Here is a 27,778-nt window from a genome sequence, read left to right as displayed (position 1 = left end):
TTTTGTATGAACTTTGCAAAAGCATGTTCTGCATTTATGAAAGTGATTAAATTTCAGAAGTATCAACCTCCTAGCTTTTACCAAGAGAAACGCTACACATGGTTATCAACTTTATAATTGCCCAGTTAGTGATCTGTTTTTCTCCAGTGTACCAGCTCTTCTTTTAAACATTGATGGCATGGGCATGCTTCTTGCACAGGGGCTTATCCTTCTTGGAGTAGAACGGCTGACCCTCCAAATTCACATGGCATACCTGGAATTAAAAACAAATACAATAAGGAATAATAATTTAAAAAAAGAGAGAAAGATTATTTTCAACTGTATTTCTCTTCTGTTCAAACATTGCTTTGGCAGAAGGGAGTGCATCTCATTTCCTGGATCAAAGTGCATGCCTTGGTAGTTTGCCTACTCCAGGTTAAGGTTAGGCTCTGGTTTCCATCAGCTCTCCTCTCTGTACTTTCCTGCCACCACTCACTACCCACTAAGTTCACCAGTTTCCATCAAAATGAAGTCTGGGTACACAATACCCTAGGCAGTTTCAGCACGTCCTGACAGTGCTTGTATAGTCCATCAGAGGACAGTGGCACACTGAAGCACATGCAGCTAACTCGGTCTTTAAGACCCAGATTCTGATGAATGTAAGGTATGATTTCACAAAAGCTCTGTTTAGGTGCCTGGGCCCCAGGGGTACCATCCTGCCGTGGTATCGTTAGATGCTCATTCTCGTTACTACTTCGTTTTGCTGGGGGTGCTTTTGTGATCAAGGAGTGAGTCACTCAGACAGCTGGTATCATTGAAAAGTAATTACTTATTGTTACTGGGTTATTCTTCAACCCATAGAGTTCTCTGCCTGGCTGCATAAGTGCTGGTGTTGATATAACAAAGCATGTGAGAATGCATGGCTGAGGCAGGACAGCCCAGGTTATTTCAGCTTAAACTGCTTTGGTTCAGTGTCTACACAAGGTAGTGCAACACCACTTGCAAGGTCAGAGTTGACTAGAACCTCTTAAGGAAGTCAACACATTAGAGTCTAGGAATAAGAATAAACACTATTCCTAATGCTTACAGCAGGCTTAAGACCATCAGTGATGTGCTACTGCAAGTGGAAGGAAAATCACATGGAAGTACCTGAGGATAGCTTATTAGAAATTAAAAGTCATGCATTTATTTGTATTTTCCTTAACCCAGTAAAAGAAATAAAATTAGCTCATAACAAAATTCCTGTGAGAACTGCATTAACCGAACTGTCACCTCCACAAAAAATTGGGTCGCTAATTTAAATAAATACTTGAGAATGCAGTTAAATGAACAAGTGAAAAAGAACACAAAATATTCAGAGAAAGTGTCTCAGACTAATAGCTGTTAGTTTGTGAAAGAAACTCACTGTCTTAACATTTCTAGTATGATAGAATTTCAAAAAGACTTAAATTTTCACAGGATATTTTTGTCACCCACTTCTCCGTACCCTTGAAAGACAAGTAGCTAGTTTAGCTTTAGATATTTATAAACATTGCTGTACTTTCTACTCTTCAGGCTAAATTTTAGAGTTCAGCAAACATTAGAAATTGTCACTGTCATTTTTTGGTGTGGCCAACATACTATTTTTAGCTAATTAGAGGTTCTAGATATTATTTCCTTAGGAATAATATGTTGTAGAGCAGCACAGCTGTATTAGAACCATATGAAAAGCACTGATTATCATATGGATTTTACTACTTTGTGTGCAGAATGTGGGAATATGGCCACACTATATAGCTGCATGCACAGCACAGATTGATGAGTTTGACCAACTTCTATGCTAATTACTATCCATTCTGTCTAAATAGGCTCTTTTTTGCAAGTTTCAATAGAATTCAACATGGAAATACAAACTATGCTGCCTTATAAGTAAGATTATGGTTATACTGTTCAGTATGGTGTTAATTTATTTTAAATCCTGCTTTGTCTTTATTTGGTAAATGTTGTAAAGAGTAACAGCAATAGTGCTATATATTGCAGTATGAACTCTCTAAAACTGGCTGTTTTATTAGAAAGTGCTTGCTTGTGATGGTCAAATTTAATAGTTCTAGTAAGAGTTTATGGATGAGAAGAGAAATGACTCCCATCCCTGTCCATCTGCAAGTTACACATGAAATTAAATCCCTCTGCATCCTTAAGCATATGTTAGTCATTCCCGCTTTCAGGTCTTCACAATTTATGATTATAAAGAAATGAGATAGTATTTGGATAGAACCTACAGCACAAATGAAGCAGGTGTCATGCCAAGTGTGTCCAAGAGCTTCAATGAATTTATCTCCAGCTTCAACAGGAAAATCGCAGCCGTGACATTTTGTGCTGAACAAAGCAATATAATCTAAAATAAAAGAAAAAGCAAACTTAGAACAAACTCTTAACATTATCACATCAAGTCCAAGAGAAAGAGAAAGTTTCTAGAGGATGAATTTTTTCATTGTTTTTGCTCAGTTTCCTACTACTGAAACACACTGAAATTTGCTTTTCTTTCATTATCCAAACATAAACGCAGCGCAACACCCCATGTCAGCATGGCAGTTGTCATCACAAACACAGAAAACAAACAAAAAATTAATGAAATTTAAAGTTATGTTTCTCACATTAGTTTTAAATTAGCTTTAATGTAGATGGAAGCTATTTGTAGGGACAGATACGGTCATACAAAAAAACATCTAATAACCAGTGATTGTTATCTTAAAGGTTCTATAGAAGGATAGTTTTAAGTTTCCATGAGTGGATTTATGATTTGTGGGGTAAGGATCATAATACAGAAGGGAGAGAAATGAGGTAAGGCATTCTGGGACTTAGAAGCAGAAGATCAGTGCTCTCTGCCAGTCCATCATATAAAGTTATTAACACATATATGTGGAGAGTGGAAACAAAATCCATGCTGGATAGGTTACTGATTTTATTTTGTTCATCAGCTGCTTTATTCTTATGTTGCTGCCATACAACGTGAAGTGCATGATTACTGAGCAGAACTGTCTAGTTCACCATACCTTTCTCACAGTAAGGTTCTCCATCCTCCATGTGAAAGAGGCTATTCCCAAATGGCATCTTACATGCAGCACAGACAAAGCAACTTGTGTGCCAAGTCTGTCTTAGGGCATGCATCACTTCCTGCAAAACAAACAAACGACAAATCTTAAGCAGAACAGCATGCCCTGCAACTACCTTCTAAAGAAAAATACAAGGCAGAGATGCTCTAAATTTTTCCCTTCTGTATCAGCCAATTCCCCTCCTCAAAAGAAGGAAGTATGACAGAAATTGGGCTCCTTTGGAAAGAAAGAGGAAATAGGACTGCAAACTTTCCAGAACAATGTGTTTGCCAAAATGAAGCAACATATTTCAGCCAGCTGTTTGTATCAACATGCCCAGTCACTGTTGCAGGAGAGATTCTGCACAAAGATTCTGATTATTTTCTCCTTTGTTTTGACACAACTAGTATGAACTCTTCAATGCAAGAGAATCATTTGTTAGAAGAGTAATTTTCTCTCTAAGACCAAGAAATGCAAGAAGGGCATAAGTGATTTAAGTGTAATGTTCCAAAGCAACTTAGACACCAATTCTTTAAGCTTCTCACAAGAATGCCTCACAAACTAATATAAAAACATATATATATATATAAAAGTTTCTTACATTTTAGACTTATGTGATTAGTGAAAATGAACCTGCATGTCTGCTCCTAGGCCATATGTTCATCACAAAAAAATTCTGTGCAACTGATACTCTCTTGAACTGAGTATATAGATTTTATCAGCTTCTTTTTTCTATCAGGATGGAGCAATCTCTATTACTGATTCATTCTTGTCTTGTCATACAGAAGTCCTGCATGTCCAGAAGCTGCTGCACTGAGCTCTGATGCATGGTTACCTGCTAATTTGTCAAACTTAATTGTGCCCAAGGTGATGTTTGACTGTGTATCTCTGTCAAACAGTACGGATTTCATATTAAATTATAAATTAATTAACTTCCTTAATTTCAGTGAAGCAGGATTGACTTACACCAGCTGAGAATCTAGATCCTACTTTATGTTGCTTCCAATTGTACATGCAGACTCTGACTCTCCTTTTTGTAAGATTTTTCATTGTCATTGACTGTGACAAAAGGGATTAAAGTCCTCTTCCCTGCTTTCAATCCAGTGAATAGACAAAATAGTCCAATTTATGTTTGCCTTATATCTCATTAGAGAATCACTATTTGAGATTCATTAACTTCCATTACTGTTTGCAAAACAAGTATCACTGATAAACAGGTTTGGATCCATTTACGAGCCTCGCTGAGCTAAGAAGCAAAAAAACAGATTTCAGAAATCTTATTAATATAAATAGAGGCAGCTGGCATCTTTGCTATTTTCCTCATGAAATGAATGGGGAACTGATTCATGCCATCATTAATTAGGTAAGTTAAGTCAGTAATCTGCTGTAAAATTACTCCTACTGCTGCAGTAGCAAGCAGGACTTGGTTGGAGCCAGAGCTTCACCATAGATGTCTGATGCTTTTGTCCCTAATTGGCAAGTGCAGAGAAAAGCATCTTGTCTGTCATATCAACATTCAGAAAGATGTCAAAAGTTGACAGCTAAACAGTGAAAAAAGAGTGGTTCTCCTTGCTTCCTCATTTAAGAGAATCATGTAATATATCTACTCTAACAGCATGCACAAATACATAGCTAAAATCATTTTAGGGTATTCCAAACTCATTACCATCCAAGGTATATGTAAGGCAAATTTACTTGTACCTAAGCATGAGCGCATTCAGTCAAAAGTGGCATCTGTTTCTGCCTTTTTGGAATTCAGATCTTTATGTTTATTCTGTATTTTCTTAACTATAAAAAGTCAGCACAATTCCCCTTGCCAGCTGTTTTGCTAGCTACCAGTGAGGTGCATCAAGAGCAATAGGCCCCTTCCCAAGTGCCATGGATTAAGGCTGGGCTGGCCACTAAACAGATGACAGATGCTCTCTATCACTGACTTTTCTATTGAACTTTAGACCAACTGCTGTATAAGGAAAAAAAAGAATAGATCAAGTCTCTTGCTATAAAGAAAAGAAAGAGCTACAGTGTGTATCAGATTGTAAAGAACTATCCAGAAAGTGTTACTTTACAGTCAGTGAGATGGTAATGAAATTACATATTCCGTCTCAGAGTTGAGTGAGGTACAGAAATATCCAATATTTTGGTTAGATAAAAATGACAAGATAGTATGTTTCTAATTTTCCAACATGCTGGAAAATTATTATTACAGAGGGGGTAAATAATTAAATCTTTACATTCATTGTTTACAGTCTGAACTATTTCAGTGCACCACACAATGGAGAAAGGGTTAAGCCTCTTCTCTTACCCCCATGATCTTAGCGTGGCATCTGGCACAGGTTGGTGCAAAGAACTGTTCATAACAGCGCTCACAGTACACGCTGTTCTGCTCTTCCACAAAGCACATATCAGCCAAAGATGTCTTGCAGTAAGCACAATTGAATTCTTCTGGGTGCCAAGAGCGACCCATAGCTACCAGGAAAGGACCCCTGTAAACAATCATAATTATCTTACTTATATTGCAAAAAGATTGAATTACCCTGATTACAAACTCACTTTGTTAGACACTGCATATACATGAAACAAGCATTCTGCTTGTACCATGAATGTGCATATTGAAATAAGATCCAGAAGCTTGAATAAAACCAGTCTTTTTCAAGATCATGACTCAAATGCTTTGCCAATAGGTTAATATGTTTCATTATTGTTTAGTCAAAGGCAACAAACAGCTGTTGGAAAAATCATCAATTGTTTCTATAGCTGCAGAGCTACGAGAGGTCTCTATAAACATCTGCAAAGAAAAGGCCAAAGGTTGTAACATGCAAGATAACACTACTATTTGCAAGCGTGAAAAGCGGGCAAATTTCCAAACCTACACACCCACACGTCACAATAGCTCCTAAAGTCTCCTGCCTTCTTTCATCTGAAAGAGCACTGCATGTGGCATGTTCTAGAAATGTCAAACTGTCAGATGACAACTTGCTGTTTGATTATGTGGAAGATGCATCAATGCAGATAGTGATTTAGTCTATTTTAACTGGCTACAGTGATTGTTACTGGAGTCTTTCCATTTCAGAATACATAAAGGGCAAAAATCAGCAGTTCCACATCACCAAACTAGCTCCTTTTAGTGGAGGAGATTGTCATTAAACATGGATTACTGCAAGTTGGTTAGCAGTGTACAGGGTAACAATGGGCACAAGTCCAATAGAATGAATTGGGAGAGGAGAAGAGAGGCATGCTATGAATCACTGGTAACAGAGTGTAGGCATTATCTTTCTCCAGACACAAAAGCAACAATTACATTTGGCTGCTGTTCTAAAATGAGGTCTCGTTTCTTTTCTCTCCATAATTCTACCCCCCAACCCTTAACCATCCCAATGAAGTTGTACGTACCTCCTTCAAGGGGTACCTTAGGACCAGAAGCTTGTTTAAGAAACAAACAATGATTTGCCACAGCATCCAAGAAACAAACACTAGCTTATATAGCTTTGCAGCAATACAAAGCAAGCCTCAGAATAGCAAAATGAGATCTGGAAATGTTAAATTAATGAGGTAGCAAACAGACATCCCTGCTGAGCAATTTAACTGAGTCTTAGGCTCTGGTACTATATATTAATGTACAATATCCAGCCTCTGAGACTTTCTTCTGCCTCCTCCCTCTTCAAAATTTCATGCCCTTACCGAATTATGTTGTTGCAGTGCCCACAGAGAGGCGTTCGGCTGCTGGCTGGATAACGCTCAGCCCTCTGAACTGTTCCCCGGGCTATTGCAGGAGCCTGGGAAGAAGTTGAACCTGAAGATGGATACGCAGAAGTTGGGGCAGGGGATGGTACTGGACCACTCCTTGGTAGGATGTTCTTTGTGACAGTGGTGGTGGTTTTTCCGGGTGCAAATTTCTGGGAAAAGGAGTCATCTGTTACCCAGGGAGGACGGCTTGCAGGCTCAGCGTTGGCAGGGGTGTAGGAATGAACTGGTGTTGGTGCTGTTTTAAGTATTCGAAAAAAAACAACCAAAAAAACACAAACAAGAAGGATTTTAAAGTTTTTTCTTCAATGGCAAAACAGTAACACTTACCAATGGGTACTCTGACACACAAAAAATAAAAACTTTAGATGACAGTTAATTATGATCTGTCCCATTATTGCTCATTAGCTCTGGACTGAAGCCAAGGATATCAGCACAATCACTGACTTTTAACCCACATGCATTACAGAGGTCATTGTGTACTGGCTTTTATGGAGACCATTTTCAAAAGCATCTCTTGATTTTCTAGTAGGAATGGATATGACAATTCTGTGATAATTTCAAAGACTGCCATGTAATTGGTTTCAGACAAGTTAAAAATAGAAAGGCCAGATCGTATGATAAAGTTTTACAGGGAATTCCCCATAATTTCAATAAGAATTTATGCTTACATTTTGATCTTGTTATATTCATTAAAATGCTGCATTTTCCACAGATGTCACAGTTATCTATAGTTTGTAGGTTTTACTCCTAGGTTTCTGCAGAACAACAGGCTCACACAGAGAACACTGAGATAGAGAGCACTGGAAGCAATATTGAGGGAGCCAATTCAACTCACATGACTAGCAAAACAAAGCCAACAGCACTTAGAGGAAGGCCAGACTTGTGGTTATGACTGATCTCAGCTCAGCTCTTGGCTCTGCCACAGACTTCCTGTATAACTTCGAGCAAAGCGTAGTATCTCTGTGCCTCAGTTCCCAAGTATAAAACAGGAATATTACACTTCCTTTCTTCCACCCTTTGACTATCACAGAAAATCTTAAGAGCAGACTGCCTCTGCATTTGTGTGCACCAGACTCTAATCTTGGGTGGAGCTTTATCACATAAAATAAGCAGAAGCCACAGCCTGCATATACCGACAAGTTTTCCCATTGCCCTGCTCTTTTCAAAACATCAGACCTTGCATTGCGTAGGACTGAAGTCACTGCCCAAGAAACTGCCTCACTTTGCCAAGTACAGGGGCACTAAAAGCAGTTTTTCCTTTGCAAAAAAAAACCCAAAGTGAGCTATCGTTTGTGTGAGGAGGAACAGAAGCTTAGAGTTGAAGTGTTTGGCCCAAATGAGAGAGCACACATTTAGGAACAGAAGCCAGTTCTCCTGCAGTCCAGGCAAACACTCTGGGTAGTAGATCCCAGTGCCGATAAAATGACAACCAAATACAACATGTACAGTTTTAAGGCACTTGCAGGTACAAGGGTATTTCAACCAAGAAGTGAGTTCCAAATGTAACACGGATCTACCTGGATAATTAAGTGTTGAGAAGATATTGTTCTACATAACACTCCTCCCGCGCCCACACCCTGCCACATAGAATAACCTACACACTGATTATTGCAAATTTCAAGTGCTTAAATTGCATATATATCAATCCACTGTGATCACCCAGTGATCTCTGATTTTCTTCTTTATTGAATTCAGAGTTGAATCTAATGCATCTTCTTGATAAAACTCTTATGCTTCAGCATCAACAAAGTCTCTGCTTCATAAAATTGTATCCCACCTTAGCTTGAGGCTTTTTTTTTTTTTTTTTTAAACTTGGGAATGGTAAACAGTGTTTAAAGATTTCAGAACAGCAAGTTTATATGCAATCTCTTTAAACCCTGGGGCTGTTGCTATTTATGTATTACAGTATTAAGCTAGGCAAAATTAGAAGGCAATATTTCATCTCTAATTGGTGAGTTCAAAAGGCTCCCAATGATGAGGCTCTCTAATTAAATAAAGTGACTTCTAGCTCAATCCATTTTGTGAAAGGGTTCTCCCTCCCCTAAGAGCCAATTCTTGTTCATGCAAAACATGGCAGTGTATCCCACTGGGGGCCCAACAAAAAGGTCAAACATTCAAGCCCAGAGTTCCAGAAGTAAAGAACAAATGCAGTCCAGGTACCATTTTGATGTCTTTTTCTATCATTATCTTCAATAAATTCAGATTACAACCTCTTAAATTTTCATTTCTTCTTCCTTAATCTCACAATATCAGTGTTTTATCTTCCCAGTGTTTATTCCAACCAATATAGACAGTATATGCTTCATCTGAGTTCAGATTAATCTAGACTCCTTTGAAGGATAAACACTGTGAAAGGATCTTTGTCCTTCATTCTCTCTGCCTTCTATTTCTTTTAATTCTATCTGTTCTACTTGCCACAGTAAAATAAAATAGCAAAGTATTTTTATTTTTTTTTCAGTTGCTAAAAGAAGGTATCAGGGGAATTACTGCAAAATGACAAATATTGTGTGTTTACAATGGTTCTGAGTTCTCTTTTTGGCCATTATGACTTAATTTTACAGGCTGGATTTATTACAACATATTTCCCCCCTGTGAACAGGCTGAAATCACTATTGATTTAAAATAGTGTCCTTGCAATGTATTTGAAAGGTTTCACTAACTTTGATATTTTAGCTAAGAGTCCAGCGCAGAGCTACAAAGATGATTAAGAGAGTGGAACATCTCCCTTATGAGGAAAGGCTGAGGGAGCTGGGTCTCTTTAGCTTGGAGAAAAGGAGACTGAGGGGTGACCTCATCAATGTTTACAAATATGTAAGGGGTGAGTGTCAGGGGGACGGAGTTAGGCTTTTCTCAGTGATGACCAGTGATAGGACAAGGGGTAATGGGTGTAAATTGGAGCATAGGAGGTTCAAGGTGAATATCCGAAAAAATTTTTTTACTGTGAGAGTGACAGAGCACTGGAACAGGCTGCCCAGGGAGGTTGTGGAGTCTCCTTCTCTGGAGACATTCAAAACCCACCTGGATGCATTCCTATGTGATGTACTCTAGGTGACCCTGCTCTGGCAGGGGGGTTGGACTAGATGATCTTTCGAGGTCCCTTCCAGCCCCTAAGATTCTATGATTCTATGAAAAGGGAATTACTACCTTGTTATCTTATAGCTATATCCCTAAGTTTATATGAATACTCTCTTGTGTTAGCAGCTTCTGCCATTTGAATTAACTCTGTGTGTTTATATATTTCAGTGTCTTTGAACATATGTGCAGCAGTTAAAAGGTGCTGTTTGCTGGTAAAAAGCACTAAGATTCAGTATGTCAGAGAACAGACTCTCAAAGTATCATTATTATATGAGCTGACCCTTCACTGTACAGAAACAAATAGTTTAAATAATTCGATAACCCAGCCTCTATCACTTCACTTCTCTCAGGCCTTTAATATTATTATAGTAAGAAAGAAAGAACTGGACTATTGTTATCCTGATAGCTTTCTTAACAGAGGTAGAAAGAAGCCAATTCCTTGCTTCTGGGAAATTTGGAATTCTTCCTATCAGCTTTTTAGTGGTCAAAGGATATTTTCCCTCCAGATAAAAAAGGCATGTTACCAAAGATTAATTTAGTAAAGATTCACAGTCTCAAATGCTTTAGTCTTACATACTAGCTGACACTGTGAGAACAATTTTCTTTTTTTGTTTTTTACTTCCTTTGTTAGTAGAACACACAATTGTTATTCTTAGCAATTATCTCCAGTAACAAATATAATTCATAATCACAATTATTTGGCTTGTGGGCACATCACTGAAGCCCAAATTTTTCCTGTGTACGTTTCCAGTATATAGTATAAAACAGGCAAATCAGATAATGCAACAACTCCTTTAAAAGAAGACAGCATTCTTATTTAGACTAATATAAAATGAAATATATTATATAGCCTACTATTTTAGTCTTGAGCATACTTAGGATTCAGTCAAAAGTTCATTGAGATCTGTGGGAATCTTCCTACCAATTTCTAAAAGACCAGATCAGGTCCTTACTCTTGAGCACTTTTGCATACATGAGTAGTCTTGTTTGGACTTAAGGATTTAAAAGGAAAGATCTGCTTTCTTACTGCCATCTAGTGGACTTTGTTCAGAAAATAAATCTATTCTCAAAAACGGGTTATGAAATTTATGGGACAGAGAAGGGAAAAGATTATGGAGCTCACAGTCTTCTCTATAGGAAGACAACAAAGCAGCAGAAAATTCCCACCAGAGTTAGGTCAAAGTAGCAGTCTTTCTTTCCTTTAAAGTGTAGACTTACTGATTACTCCTACCTGAGCCAGATACTCAACAATGCAGTTTCATTTGGAGATTGGTTTCAGTTTAACCAAATTCAACCCCATCATTTTTTTTTTCAATGTGAGACAGATTATAATAGTCTTGTGAACCCTCTTAGTGGTTAGTTCATGTTTCTGGATTTTGCATTTAAGAGCCTATTGGTGGGTGTTTTCATCTTGAAGTTGCAGGCCCACATTTTTAAGGTAAGCAAGTAATCTCATTCTCTTTAGCTCTGAGTGCTAGCACAAATACATTCTTCTTCCAAACTCCACACTGCAAATCTTTACAGTAATCTTTACAGCAATCTCCACTATTTCTGCTTTTTCACACAGTGGGTTTACAAAACCAGAAGTCTAAGAAACTGTTTGCTGAAGTTAGAGTGCAGTTACTGCAAAAGTCTGAGGTTGCACTTAAGACTGGAAGAAAAAAAATTGATTTTGTGATTGTAATAATTTGAGAACAGCTGGTCCTCTCAAATTGAGGCTGCATCTTACACTGAAGGACAGAATTTATATGGATTGGAAAAGCTGGGTGAGGAGGTTTTCTAACTGTCTTGACAGTTTGTTTCACAGTACTATTGAGCTTTCCCATCTGTCACAGGAAACCCTGTTTCCCTCATTACTTCCCAAGTGAAAATTTCCTGTTTGATCAGGACTGCAACTGTCTTTAGGGCCAGCTTATGTTCCTAAACCAGTATAAAGTGCTACTACATCAAATATATAAAGCTCTAAAAACAAAACCCAGACATCTTCAATAAAATATCTTTCTTTAATCTCTTTTGTACCTGTGTCCTTTTGAGGTTTAATTGTGGAGGTATTTTAGAATCCTTTATTGTGTATCTCAAACTCCTAAACAACACAGGGAAACTTACTGTTTCTTTCTCTGCCAACTTTAATGCTAATTAAATTTTGTCTTTGTAATGTAACGTGTTATATAATATTCTGAATTTTCTACTGTCTTCTAGAGTACATTATATCCTTGCAGTGCCTGCAAAGTAAAAGTTTTCCAGCACAGACAGATAATAATAGAAGTTGAAGTAAGTTAATTGGATACATAGTGACATAGGTTATAGCTTCCATACTTCCATATTTTAAGCCTTAATTGGGATACAATGGGGCTCAAAACCAGCAGTATAAGAAATTGCAGAGATGATCTCCCATCACAGGAAAAAACAAAAGCATTGCCTCTTATTCTGAGTCTAATTCAACAGCCAGCTTTTTCTTTCACAGATACAGCTACTAATTGGATAGAGCTAGTAACTTACTTCTGTGGCAGATTTGTATATTGAGAACTGGACTTTATACTTCCCCCAAATGAGCATTTGGCTTAGTATCAATCAGTGCATTTAGGAGATACTTTGACTTGCCACAGTTTGCTCTGTTCTGCATTATGGAAATAAATCCTCTGTCTTCCTTTTTCCCTTTTTTTTTTTCAATATAAAAATAATAACATTTGCTTTCAAGGAGAACATGGTATATACTGACACATTTAACCAAAAGCAAATGAGAAGCTCAAACTTTTATTCAATTTGAGATCCTTAAATAGCTCATGATAGTTCTGAATTGGCTTTTTTCACCTTTCTATCTCAAATACAAAGATCACTCAACTCATCTGTCTGTCTGCTTTATGTCTTAGTTTGCACTGGTTTAATTTTAGTAGATCCAGAGACAGAACATTGCAGAAGACAGAATTTAAGATTGTTAGAATTCTTGGCCTCTTCATATTTACTTGACTGTCAAGATACAAGACTGTCAACTTTTTAATTCTCTTTCTAAGATCAGAACAAGCTTAATTTGAAACAGAACTGCATTTAGACTTATATTGCTGCCTCATTTAATTTGTTCATTTTGAAGGTTCATATTTTGGTCATCACTAGTTTAGAAGTTCCCTCCATTTGTAACACATCAATACAAGGGGAATTTAAATAACGTCTAGGTGCATATTTTCCATATGAATGAATAATGAAATATATTCCTTCACTAACTGGAGCTGTGGGAAGTGGAAGCATAGCATCACAAAGTACTTTAACAGGTCCTTCTTTATTTCAAATATATATGAATACATGGCCCTATGTATTTTGCTAATATATCCTACTCAAGCTACCTTCACTTATTCTATCTCCTTTCTGAGTTGTGCAGTCTTAAGCTATTCCTAAGGGTTTTTCCCTTGCTTTTACTCTTGTTCCACATTTTCACTCTAAAGCAGAATACAAATACACCATCATCTTTGATCTTCAGATAATTTGAAGCAAAACTAGCAACTAGCAGCATTTGGTTCCATGTATGTAATTCTTTACTGATATGTGTGCGTCCTATTTCAAAAGCTGTATTCTTTGCATTTTCTTTTTCTAAAAGAATCATAGAGTGGGTTGGAAGGGACCTTAAAGATCACATAGTTCCAAACCCCCTGCATGGGCAGGGACACCTCCCAGTAGACCAGGTTGTATTAAAGTCCCAACCGACCTGACCTTGAAGACATCCAGGGAGGGGGCATCCGCAGCTTCCCTGGGCAGACTGTTCCAATGCATGCACATTTATTTTCTGAATCCTTTCATTAGTTTGAAGTCACCTTACCTGGCTGGTAGACAGAGGGCTTTATGCTGGCAGTTGTAACAACTCTCTGTTTCGAAGCAGCAGAAGCAGCAGTCCTGATACTGGGACTGGTGTATATGACTGGCTCGTGTTTCTAAAAGCAAAATGCAGGTATGAGCAACTTTATCAACAACAAAAATTATTGATTATGAAATAACAGATATGGCAGCTTCCAAAGCACTCCGAGAGGAACTGTCCTTGAGAGCTACAGAGAGAATGCTGTGAGATTCATTAGTCTTTATCATTGCTAAGAAAGTCTTGGACAATTCTTTGGAAAGAAAAATTAGCTGAATAAGGATTTAAAATAATGCCAAGTTGCTCTTGTCACAGAAAATAGCTTACTGAAATAATATGACATTTATTAAAAGAACACTAACTTTGACAGGGGATCAGGCTTTAGAAACACACATACAAAGTTTGGATTTGCTGTCCGTCTACAAACAAACAAGCCTGTTCTTGCCTAAAGTAAATCAATGAGGGGTATCTTGACTTAAAATGATACTGGCTGAGCAGAATTACTACTACAACAAATACTAAGTACCATTTTTAAGCATTGTACTCTTTTCAGAAAGACTGCAGTGACCTTTAAAAAACATTTATATTCCAAACATCAATAATAAATTGTTTTTCTCTATTCTATGGCTTGGAAGGTGATTCTCGGTTTGATTACGGTAATGCATTATAATATGCCTCTTCTCTTTGCCTGTTACTAAGGATGATTTTATTTGTAGTGATTTTACTTCTTAGACCACTAAAAGAGCATTAGGAAGCAAGCAAGAGACAAAGAAATACAAGGAAGTGGAGCAACAGATATTGAGATGTGTGCAGTAATAAAAACCATTCACTACTGAACATCATTCTCACCTTTATCACACAGTTTTACTTTCTTTCTCCCTTCAGTTTCACTATCTGTATGAACTAGATCCCTGTCCATTTCTGCTGACAGTTCAGGAGTTATTTCCATAATGGCTTTGTCTATAGGAAAATATTTGTCAGCATAAGAAAAAAGCCGTCCAGCTTTGCCAGACCATTAGTCCAACCTGACTTACACTTTCTTTAATAGTGGAAATAGATACCACCTGGAGACAATATTGTAATTTTCATATATGGCAAAGCCAGCAAGGCATTTTGACAAATGTAAACTTTTTATTTTTAACTTTGAACAAAATAAGCCTATCCTTACAAAATAGCTTTCTCCTACTCTGACATGCTTATACTACAGATCTTGTTCACATAACATTGCTGCCTCAGGCTAATTGATTTTGTCTATTTAGTTAGACCTAGAAACTCAACTATTGTTACAATGACTATAGCTAATTGTTTCTGTACCTAATTTAGGGCTTAGGGCTGGATTTGGGCCCACTATACCATGAGTGAACCGACTCTCCAAGATAAACTATTTCAGTGGATTTGTATTCAGTGTCAATTCCTTGTGACCCGTGCTGTTATTTTGTAACTGCCAAAGCTGTTCTAAGCACAGGAAGACTTGTTACTTTCCGTTCGTACCTCCTCATCTGTAGTGCATAAGATCACACTGTACTTGGAGTCACTGGACAGAGGACCATTACTCCTACCGTAGCACAGACAGGAAAATGTACACTTCAGGTACACTGACTTCACATGCAGCTTTCAAAATGCCTTCAGCTAAATACACACTAGCAAAAGGCTTTCCCTTGCTTTAAAATCTAATATTCAAGATAAACTAGACAGAAAACCAGTAAAACATACTAACCTTCACAGGATCAGGGATCAATATTTCCAATATGCATGAACAGATATTAAATTATGCATCATACAGCCTTAATCTGAAGTTGGCATACACTCAGGAAAGTCTGCTCCAAGATGTGTGCTGGAAAGACTCATGTAAAGCTCTCTTAATGCAGAAAATGCATAAAGAAGTTCTGAGCCAGATTAGGGATACTTAGACTGTCATGAAGGAAAATAGTAACAACTCAAGTGTTTCCTAATGTTAATAGCATGGTAAAACCATGCCACCAGATTTCCTTGTATGTTCAGGGCAATGAAGTTGAAAAAAAACCAAAAACAACACACACACAAAAAATATTAATAGTACCAAAGTCATGGCAAAATTAAAAGAAGTCAACTGCTGAACTCTTCTGCAAGTTTATGATGCATATTAAATGCAATAAGGAAGATAAATAGGCTTGTCAAAGAGAAGTAAAGTGTTACAATGCATCATTAAGGGTTTTAGTGAAGTTAAAAGATTTATCAAAATTTCTGCTAAAGGAAATAGCATGTGATTAAAAGAAAGAAAAAGGGAGAAAAAATATATAGAAAAGAAAGAATAAAAAGATGTCATAAGGATCAAAGATGCTTTGATAGAAGAGGAAGCAATGGCATCTTGAAAAGCAGTGAAAGCGCCCTTATTGAATGTATCTGTAGCAGCCAATGGCATGTGACAGGCAGCAAATTAAATACTGACTCTAAACACTATTAGTTGTCAGAAAAAGAAAGTAAAAATTATCTGCTTAGAAATATTTATGTTAATACTTCACTAGATGCCTACTAGCAGCAATAAACTGGTTTGTTAACTGCTTCTAAGGTACAGTAGCTGCACAAAACATTTGTATACCTCTTTGACTGGTAGTTGATGGAGGTGGAAGAATGCCGGTTGAAACTAAAATGAGACAAAAGTTGTATTTGAAAAAGTACACCAAGGAAATTGGGATACATTGTCCTACAGTGAATTTCCTTATGAATCAGAGGCGCTCTTAACAACATGTACATATTTATAATTATATAAGAGCAGTATTACATTATATATTGTTTATCTTACTTAAGCTAGGAATCATGCTGAAAACGGAATAATTGTAACAATAATAAATGAGCTGAGCACATTGCTCCATAAGTTACCCTTATCCAGTTTTGCTCATTCTTTAGTTGTAGAATTCTGATTCAACCACTGGACTGCTTGCTTTGACATTCACCATTTATTTGTATTAGCACAGAAAAATAAGTATGAGTTCCTTTTTGTCAGTGTCTTTGTAAGTTACATCAAATCTTCTGTCTGCAATGAATCAAAGTCCAAAGATCAATTAAATTTTCTAGCTTATGAGCCAACTAAGAAAACCTCACAGAAAGGACAGGCTGGAAGTAGTTGAATACCAACCCATCATGTAAACTTTTCCCTTAAAGCACCATTCAACTGCTCAGTCTTAGGTAAACAGATAGAGGTTTTGGGGTGGTGGGGTTTTTTTGTTGTTTTTTTAGTTTTGTGGTGTTTGGTTTTTTTTGAGAAGCAGCATAATTTCAGAATATAGATGATTAATTTATGTAAATACTGGAAGTGCTTAAAAACCTGCAAAATATATGACCTGAGAAACGAGAGGATTCGGAATGAACACACCTACTGGCTGAAAGCAGAGCAGTGCAGGGCTACATGGCAACAGTCGCATCCCACAGGAGCACAGCTCACATTTGCAAGAATTGCCAGAAGCCTATCATATGCCAGTTATTCCCCCAGCTTCTGGAGAAGAGTTTTCCTTCCCTTTACCACAGACAGTGCTTGGATTAAAATCCTAGAACCACAGAAGCTACACCTTCCTTTTAGAACTAGAATTGTAACTCTTCATCATTTATTTCCTTAAGTTCTGTCTCACTACTTTTACCCTCCAGATGGAAGGATTAGCTCCTTAAGTTGTTTAAAACACTCCTGATAGGCTTTTTTCTTTGTGAGTAAGCTCATTAAGTGGAAAAGCAAGATTAACATTGCAGATTTAAAAGTACAAATAATGTGATCACTTAAGGATTAATTACTTATTTTAAAAAATTATTCTTTAGGAACATTATAAAGATTTAACTCATGTGAGTTGTTATGTATTCAGCCTTTGCTCACAAAAGCAAAATCACTATAGAACTGCTCTACCAAAGCTTAAAATGACATATAAATAGTTAAAGACATTGATCAAGAAATACTCCTGTATTTTCTTGATGGACTTTTTCAAGGTATCTAGAAGGGAAAAAAAAAATTATCTCAACACACACTAGAACAGTGGTGGTAAAATCTCAGTCTCATTCTACCTGAGCATGTTACACAGAATGGGGACATTGCTGTAACTAAGGCCATCCATCTTTTATTTTCAACTAAAATTAAATTAAAGGCTGCAATGGTCCTGTGATATATATCAAGCTGAAACTGTATTTTTATGTCTGTATTTTGGCATGCTAATGCATTGCTTGATTTCTAAATGAAAACTATAAGACAATCAGAAATTTGCATTATAAATTAATTTAGAAGCCAGTTTTAGTTCCTTATGTTTGCATATATTAGGTGTAATACATTACAGTTTTTCAAACAAACATGGAAGTAGTGCACAAAGATAAAGAACCTATTTCAGCTGCAAAACAATGCTATTAATTTCAGCAGGTGCAGCTACTTAGAAGAGACTTGACTGAAAAGTAAAACTACTAGGAAGAAAATGGGTTCTATCCTGCCTGAAACCAGGACAACCACTCTCCAAAAAACCACCCCAAAAAACCCAGAGTTTGCTGCTTATACCTGATTATGAGGAAACCAGTTTTTTACAGGTCCTACAAATTTCTGACTTGTCTTTATGTCCCAAGGTCTGCTGAATTACTGAAATCCCAAGAGATGTATTAGCTAAGACAGTAACACTTGCCTGCTAATAACAGCTTGAAGGGCAGGTCAGCATGATGCCTGTGTCATCCATTGGCAAGCAGGCTTTTAGGGCAGTACTGTATAAAGCTGTTATGCTGTCGATCTTACATCTCTGACTTAAATAATTGCCAGGTATGAGCAATAGTTTTTAGTAGCCTGATTGAAACATTGCTTTCTGGAATGGATACTTGTTTTTCATAGATGGTTTCAGGTTGGAAGAGACCTCTTGGAGGTCTAACAACTAACCTCCTGCTCAAACCATGGTTGGCTCAGAGGCTGCCCAGTGTTTTATCCAGTGATATCTTGAAAACCTTTAACAAAGGAGAGGCATAGCCTTCCCAGGCAACCTGCTTTCTTTCAAAGGGGCAGGAAAGTGTAAAATGGTCCATGCCATTCTAATGCAGGAGATAAAAGACACTGGAATTGGAAGTAAGTGTTAATATCTCAGGGTGATTTTTTTAATCCTCACTACTCATTAAAACCACATGTGATTCACACTGATTAGTCCATATTGAGACAAAACTACAAATAAATTTATAGCTTCAAGGCCTCATACTGTTTCCCTTCTCCCCTGAAAGGAATGTGAAATTAAAGTGGAAATGGTAAAAGGAAACAGTATATTAGCTCTACAACAGCCACGCAAGTAGCATCAGCAAATAATGGCTATCTTTATACTAATTTATTAGCTTTTTGTACGTAAATTATACATAATTTTGCTTAACTGTCATTTCCAAGACAGCAATTAAAATGGATCTTTTATGGAGGAATAGATTTAACCCAGAAGATAACAAAATATATTTGCATTGAGTTACTATACCAGAAGCTGGCCTGGAAAATGAAAGCTCTGCCAGCAGTTGTCGATCTGTCTCAAGTAACTATTATACTCTCTATTCCTGACCCTACTTCAAAGAGTGCCTGTTGTGGGATTCAGAAGGTCTATTCCATAGTTCTGCAATTAATACAAAGGAACTAAAGCTTCTTCAGTGAACAGCCTTCAGTTAAAAAAATGTATGCAGGCATTAACCATTATGTGAAAACATGCCTGGTGCCTGCTTGGGCAGCCTCACTTTAAGAATTTTCCATGGTCATAAACTATCTGTCTCTGAAAGATTTATAGAGATCTACCACTTTTATAACTGATTTTAAATGATGTTATGATTCACATATTCATACAGGTTTCTCATGTTTTTAGCTTACTCTGAGTACAGTCTATTAACTGAACAGTCCAAGTTGAGAATGGTGCCCCTGACTAGCTGCATTCTTAATTTTCAAATCCATGTTTGTCTTCACCTAATCAGACAGCTTCACAGAATAATGTAAACAAAATCCAAAGTAAATTTTATTTCTGAAATAAAGCCATCTCTTAAAACTGCAAAATTTGTAGATTTGACATTTTAAACATGTGATGTTTACTTTAGGCCTCCCCTCGTACCCTCCCATTCAAGATACCCAGAAATTGTCAATGAATAGAATTTTTTCCCTCAAGTGTAAAAATGCCTTTCTGATGTCTGGTAGGCAATAATATAAACCTGATTACATCAACATTTTGTTCATGCCCAACACTGCCTTCAGGTGAATCCTAACTACCTTTTTATATTAAAAGAGAGACATGGATAATTATAAACTCACATGTACTGTTGATTCAGTTTTTATTATTTCTGAAGATTATGCTCAAATAACGAATCTTAAAATCTGCTGCTTTTTCCTCTGCTAGTCTTGAAAATGTTTAATGAATGCAATGAAAAGGCTTAGCAGTGGAGCTGTACAGCAGCATTCTCTCTTTCTAGAGATGGTAACTTTCCCTATTAGTGTCTTTCATTAGTTACATTGTAATAAAAGGTCTGTGCTTTCAGTGATCTTCTGTTTTCACCAAGAAAAAAAGTCATTCTCACACAGAGTCACTAGACAAATATTTTCATTTTAAGATGGCAAAAGTGACACAAACCCACCAACTGAAGTACCTTTGTCCCAAAAGGACCTTTTGGTCACATACCCTAAAACTAAAACTGACATGTGTCCTAGCTCAGTTTTAACATGAAAGATAAGCAAAAAGGCTATTCCTTTAAATGCCTCATGCTCTTCTATAGTCTCTGCCAAGCCAATCTCTTAAGATGATGAAAATCTTAAAAATGAGAAGGAATACAGAATAAAACCAAATTAAGTTCAAAAGAAGAGAGATTTACAGATATACCTAGACTGAGATGAGATAGCAGATGAAATAGTAGAAGCTGCTAACGACATGTTCTTGGACCCATGGAAAGGCTTTGACTGTGAAAGAGAGCTGGGGGCTGCAAGCACTCTGCAGAAGACACAGTAAAAACCATGAAAGCATGTACAAAGTAATGTAACAGAGTCAAAAATAGTGACATCAGAATCGAGCTTTGTTGGAGTTCAGATCCAGGAGGACTGCTGCACAGTTACTAGGAACATGTTTTCTGTTGCACACATCTGCAGACTTACAGAATACCACAACCAAGCACATTCCTACAGTACACGAGACAAAATGTACACATTATATACAAATCTTAAAACCAGAGTCTATTGATAACTAAGACAGACAGTATTTCAGGACAGAACTTTGGTCAACAACACATTTTTATCTGCAAGACCTAAAGATGTTTGAGTCTGCATTCAAGCTAAAATTTTTAATATGCAAGCAGTACTAGACAAAACATTTTCCGATTTAAAACACAAGTCATTGGCATAATCAGTTTAGTAGAGACATTTATTTTTGAAGCATATATTAGATGATCCATTTTCTTCATGTGCCAGTCTCAACTGAGGAATAAAAGTTATTTAATCCATACCTTTATTTCACGTGAAAGTGCCTTACAGCACAGTTTGGAATTACAGAATAATACCTTATGCAAAACTCCTTTGCTTGCTAGATGATTGATTTTCCTGCACTGGGATAAAAACACGGGAGTTGGTAGGTCATGGTTAAGCTGACTGAAGCAAGAAACAAAGTCGTCGACATACATTAATCATGTAAGACAACCAGTGAAAATTAAAGAAGAAATAAAGCCAAGAGAACATTTCAGATTCCCTTTACACAAAGCTAAGATATGACAGACTACACCTTAGGTCTCAGTTATTTGAAGTATTTATATTACTGGAAGTGGCTTTTAAAATCCAAGGGAAAAAAAACCCACAACAACATGCTAAAACATACATCTTTTAGGAATGTTCATATAGCAAAAAAACCAAATAAAATAATATGCACCAAAAGAATTCATTCCTACTGTCTCAAAAATTACTATAAGTAATAAAAGAACTGTAAATGACAGCAGTATAAATCCCACGTTTGTTCACGGACTGAAAACTTTTAACACACAATTTTAACTCCTACTATACTATAAGTGTTATGAATGCCTACCTCCTTACAACTCACTTTAGCTCTATAGGTAAATCTCATTACAGAGAGTTGATAAGTCTAATAGAAATTAATTGACTTAATATCATACAGAGCAAGTCAATCATCAAATGTGTGGTTTTATTGATATATTCCTTGTTGTCCCCCATGTATTACTGACATCTGCTATGATATGGTAAGCTCAATTGTGTGAGTAAATGACATTTTCTAATTTTCTATTTCGTGTAATACTGCAGAAACCTGTTAAAGGAACCTTCATTCAACCAAAGTAACTATTACAAGAAGTTGTTTTGATTGTATTACAAGTCGTGAAAAAACATTTCTAGCTTTAACACTAGATGTGCTTTCTGAAAACGTAAGCTGCGTTGCAGACTGAAAGCTACATTTTTTAGGGCAATTTTATTTTGCAAATTATTTGCAAACATGGACAGTGTACTTCAAAGTAAGACAACACACCAAATTATGTAAAAGCATATAGAAGAGGCTACAACTTTTACATAGTACATTCTGAAGAATGTATATGCAGCATTTTCAGAGCCATTCAGAGGTATATCTGTGCAATGACCAAGCAAGGAAGCATTACCTTTGGAAGGAGGATGAGAAAGACTCTTGCACTACTGAGGTGGCTGCTGGTGGTGTCATCAGGCTGGCTGTATTTTGAGCAGCAGTAGCAGGTTGATGTGCTGAAGCATGTGGTGCAGGAGCAGAGGCAGAACTGGTAGACACTGGAACATGCTCAACAGGGGTACTAATTAGAGTTAAATTAAATAAAACAAGAAGCATCTTAAGAAGGTGCGTATTTACACGTAGAGCATAAAACCTACTATGTTTGAACCTGGAGCTGCAAACATAGTAGCAGGCTGTGTTACTAAGGAAAAAGAAAGCACAATTATGCAAAGAAAAAAAAGATACTTGTTAGGCCTTTTCAGATGTGCAGTTAGGACTGGAATGCACTTTTGATCCTGCTTGACTGAAATTTATCCCACAAGTCACACAGCACTAAAGTCCTGCTCCCACTGAAGCCAGTGGTAGAAAATGTTGCATGCAGTACTTAATTGGTTGCAAAGAACCTGTCACAAACCCTTTGAACTTGGATAAATTTCACCCAATACTTACTCCTGGAGCTGATGTTAGGAGTAAATTTTTTATTAGATGAAGAAAAACAATTTAAATAATCTAATCATACTTTTGTAACATCAGTTTTCTGATGGTCTAGATGCCCAGTCAGTACAGTTTTGTGTTGGGTTTTATCAGTTTTATGCAATATAAGTAGTGGAAAGATGTTTAAAAACCTCTGACCTTAGCTCCCCTTGCATTACACTGGCCAGTCCATCAAACAGTAAGATCCCTCTTTACACATAGAGCAGTAGGCAAAATGCAAGGGATAGCCTGGAATTTTACTACACCAGTTTTAAAACCACTTGGGTGATAAGCATGAGTTGTTTTCCTTCTAGCTCTCTTCTGCTATTGTGGCGCAGATAACATAGAGCAGAGGAATATTAATTTTGAATTCATTTTCTCCTTATTTGATTGCAAAATAGATTAGTTGAAAAGAACAGTAATAAAAATGTAGTCTTGTATCCTGTGGAGATTTTAGTACCTTACTCAACTACTAGTGTCTCTCATCACCTACTATCAGAGCACCCAGTGCTTATTAACATATTTCAGCCTTGCAGCCTCACTCAGATTTGGAAAGTATTATTCATAACTTATCGACAGATAAATGGGGCAAAGTTACCTATTAGAGAGCTTTGCAAGGGACTTTATTCAAAGCCAACCAGTGCTAAGAAATGAACCAACCTTTTGAGAGGTTCAGTTTATTGCCTTCCACTAGCTCTTACATCAAATGAAAAAAAAAAAAAAAGGAAATAAAAATCATTAAATGGACTTACAACTTCAAGATTTTTGCTAAATGTTCCAATGAACTTAGTAACAACATATGTTCATTCATTATTCACTTGTCAATAAATCTAACAAAAGTCACTTGGTCATCTAAAATTAAAAGGGGGAAATAAGAAAAGAGAAAAGCTTAATTTTGTGTTTAGGCCAATTTTACTGAGCATTTTCTTAATTATTATTCATAGAGCAAATAAGCCACTGAAAAAACAACAAATTGCAATTTGACTTTTCAGATTATACTATTTTGGGGCACAAGCTTCAGTGACAGTATAAGCACACATTCCCCGTGCATGTGGGACATTTTCCTTGACGCCATACGACTGTGCTGTACATCTGTTCTCTTTATTAGTTATACTTTTTATTTAATCACAGCATTACTGTGCATGACATAGTTGTCTTGTCTTGAGGCAGTGATACAAGAACTTCATGGATGTACCTTTTACTTCTTTTGATCTAAGTGATAAGTATATTGTCACATCTATGGGCTCTTACAAATTATTCCTGTGAGAGTGATGGAATTAAATGATCGTTTTGTGCAATGTACAAAGAACGCCCAAAGTATTATTTCCTGAGCACAGTAAGTATCAAATAACAAAAGAAACCTTACAGTTCCACCCCTCGTTTTCAGCCAAACCTCAACCCTCAAACATTCTTTCTCAGCTTTTCTTCCTACGTGACCTTGCCATTGTGAAAATACACTCTGTCTTTCAGCCATTCTATCCAAAACATCCTTCTGACTCTCTCTGAAGCACAGATTGAACAAGTTATACTTCTCAGGACTTAAAATGAGTGCTTGGTACTTCAGAATTCATTACAGCCCTTGCTTTTCAGGGGACTGTCCCATTTCCCCTGTCCTCCTCCTCTTCTTCTCCTTCTTGTATGGTTTAGTAGTATAAATAACAGTGTCTTATTTCAGCTGAGTATTTTACTGCTTCATTAGCTGAAAGAGAAGTGTGGCTATTATGCCCACCCATTTCAAAGTTGAATGCAGCCCATACTAAAAGCAGGAAATCAGTATTTTCTCCCTTATGAGTTTCATCTGTAATTATATCCATAAAAAGTAAGCTCCTGAAAATACTCATCCTGTTTGCAATTCTAGTTTTCAAATCATTACACCAAAAGTTGAGCACAAGTTTGTGCATCGTAGTATGGATTTTAAATTTGTATCAGTTCTTCCATGCTGATGCATTTGCATTAGATGTAAATTCTGCTGAGCTAATACAGGATCAGTTACACAAATTGTGTAGAAGAGCAGCTGCCTGTTACAGAGCACAGCTACAGATCACAGGCTAGTTTGTCAGCAAGTTTCAAGACAGGATTTTTTTCAGCCTGTGCAACAGTGGGTACTGGAATTGCCACATTAAAGGGTGTTGAATCAAAATTTAGTACTTGCACATCTTTGATTTGGCAAACAGGAGAGTGCTGACACTATATTGAATATAAAAATGGAACTTAATGTATGTCCTTAAAACAAACGCAAACTAGGTTTTCACCTATTTTGTCTTTCTTTTTTCAATGATTTGAAAGGGAGTTTGCTACAGATTTCAAAAGAATCAAGACTTCATACCTTGAATAGAAGAAAACAGTGAAGTTAATTAATTGTTGTAGTAACCTCCAAAATGTTAACCAACACACATACTGAATGATAAATATTTACAGGAAAGAAAAAAGAAAAGATGAGAATGTGTTTGGCCATGGACCTGAAGACAGATTTGAACTGGACAAAGACATAACACAAATGCAAATACCTCATAAAATTTAAAATACAAACCAATTTTAACTTGCATGCTGTTTGATAGAGTTCTTTTTATGTGACTAAAATGTTAGAGGCTTGATCACCCTCCTGCAGACTAGATTAATTAGCAGAACAAGAAATTGGAATATAAGTGGAGTAGATACAATCTCAAAAATCAGTGATATCTGGTTACATAAATTATTAGTTGGTAATTAATTCTCTACTCAATTTTATAGAAAGAACTCAGACTAACTTGACTTTTAGTTTAACAACTACAAATTTTAAAAAGTTTTCTTTAGATATTCAAAGAAAATAACTTTTTTTTCACCCAAATTGCCTCCTTTCTAGATTTTCAATCTGATACTTTTTTTTTTTAATTCTTCAGGTGCAGAAGACTTAAGAACTGCTAAATGTGAATGCTGCCTTATAAAATAGTTCATGTATTATAACAGCTACATCAACACGTGTTATGAAGTTTCTTGTTTGTTTTTTTTTAATACACTCATTCTGTACACTTTTCATCTTTACAGTGTTTTGGATTTTAAGAAAAATGAAATGGATGTTCTCAAACATCTCCATATTTGTGATAACAAACATAAAATGCACAATGTGAGTGATTTATGTAGATGAAAACAAACACACACCTCTTCTCAGCTGATTTACACTCATGAAAAGAAACACAGATCAGTAGAGGTTAAGAGGATAATAATAAGAAAACACAGCAACAAACACACTATCATTTGAAAAAATACCTGCAGTTTACACTTCTTTCAGTAGAGCCCTAAATTCTGAAACTTTCTCTCCAAGTAACAATTGAGTGGGTTATTAAAGCAGTACTTAGTCTACTTGATGTAATGCATGCAGTTCTTTGTTACAAATCCTCCAACAGATCTTTTGTAAAGAATTGGAAATAATAGGGAACAAAAATAAAAAGGAATAGCAACAATTATCTCTTGTCATGGCATTTGTAGGAAAAAAGTGCTGGAGAAGGTGTTTAGTGAAAGACATAACATGGAAGAGTTTTGCATTTGACTATGGGGATGTTTCTTGAAAGACAGTGAATGATACCAGCTGCTGTTTCTCTGCAGAAGGTTCCTAATGACTGTCATCTCTGTATTTTAGGTGTGATCCTTCAGAGTGCTGCTGGCAATGTAAAACCCACATGAAATAGATGTTGATGGAAATTGCAGAACTTGAACATCTGCCTTTTAGGCAATGGGCATTTCTAACAGAAGGAGTTAGAGGTTGTTATTACCAAACCATTCCAAAGCTCCAAACCAGGTCAGTTATGCAGTTACACATCACAGTGTACCTTTGATTACTGGATGAAGCAAGAGGGACTTTCTGGCCAGTAGTGCTGAAACTGGCCTCCCTCTGGCTTGTACCCGCTCCAAGCCCCAGAGACCCCTTGGAGGCCACTGGCTCAGTGTTGGCATCCGCGGTGCCTGACTTAGGAGGATGCCAAGTACTGGAGGTCACATACTGTGGCGCATGGGTAGGAGCTGTAGGCCTGGGTAACAAAGATTACAATGGGGTTGTAAATGAGGTATTTGTTATCCCATCACCAGTTTCTTTGGCAATAGCAGGTGTTTGAGAGAGAAATAGAATTTCAACCATGGAAGAAGCTGGTGGTTTAATAGAAAGAGATTTGTTCAATTTTTTTGTTGTTGTTTTCAGAGGTACATGTGCTTGCTGTCTATCATACCAAATAAGACAGCATTTTAGAAACTAATATCAGGCCCTTTAAGATAGCAGTTGTTATTTAGATGGAGTAAAGGCTGCAGAGAAGAAAAAAGTAATCAAAGGGCTGAACCTCAGAACTGAAAAGTCTAGGTTTAATAATAAAGGCTTTGTTTTTCCATCTTTTATTTTTTCCTGGAAGAAGACTTGTATCTGTAAATATCCAGTGTCTTCTTTTTGTACCTCCAAATTCCTTCTGCCATAGATCATAATGATATAGCAAATGAAGTCATGACAAGTCTTGAGAGTTCATTAGCTTATTATCACTTAGGACCAGGAAAGGCTTTAAGAATTAAAAGAGGTACCTTGTATAAAATCTGGAAATCACATTGCTAGGAATATCAAAATAAGACATATAGCAGAGCTGTGATGATAATGGAGGTGGAGAAAAGCTATGGTATGACAAACAATACAAGATTAAGGCAACGTAGTATGACACTAACACTCACACATCAGAATTTCTTCCTGGTAAAATAAAGTAAAATTATAAAAAAACCCCAAACAAACCACAACAAAACTCCCAAACATTTCACTGGAGCAGCTGCATAGACCTGAAGACAATTTTACACAAATTAAAATGCTAGTGAAATGCTAACATGTGTTACTTGTTTTTCCAATTTAGTTATATACAATTTCTAAACAGGAATAAAGAGGTTTATTTCCTTCTTTTGACATAATTAAAAATAAAAATTTTCCC

General features: G+C 36.6%; 1 protein-coding gene across 1 annotated transcript; it reads right to left on the bottom strand.

Moving 5' to 3' along the window:
- Window positions 1-26,777, bottom strand: LOC104391805 (LIM domain-binding protein 3-like). The gene is given in 9 exon segments (XM_010001147.1): window positions 1-253; window positions 2,238-2,353; window positions 3,012-3,132; window positions 5,353-5,533; window positions 6,729-7,029; window positions 13,678-13,749; window positions 13,752-13,789; window positions 22,291-22,432; window positions 26,654-26,777. Coding segments are annotated over 9 exon segments (1,185 nt in total). The 3' UTR covers window positions 1-163.
- Between the last annotated feature and the right edge of the window lie 1,001 nt (window positions 26,778-27,778).

The sequence above is a fragment of the Chaetura pelagica genome, unplaced genomic scaffold, assembly GCF_000747805.2.
Source record: "Chaetura pelagica isolate M959 unplaced genomic scaffold, ChaPel_1.0 scaffold346, whole genome shotgun sequence".
NCBI lineage: Eukaryota > Metazoa > Chordata > Aves > Apodiformes > Apodidae > Chaetura > Chaetura pelagica.
The sequence above is the reverse complement of the archived record's forward strand: the minus strand, read 5'-3'. Positions and strand labels throughout refer to the sequence as shown.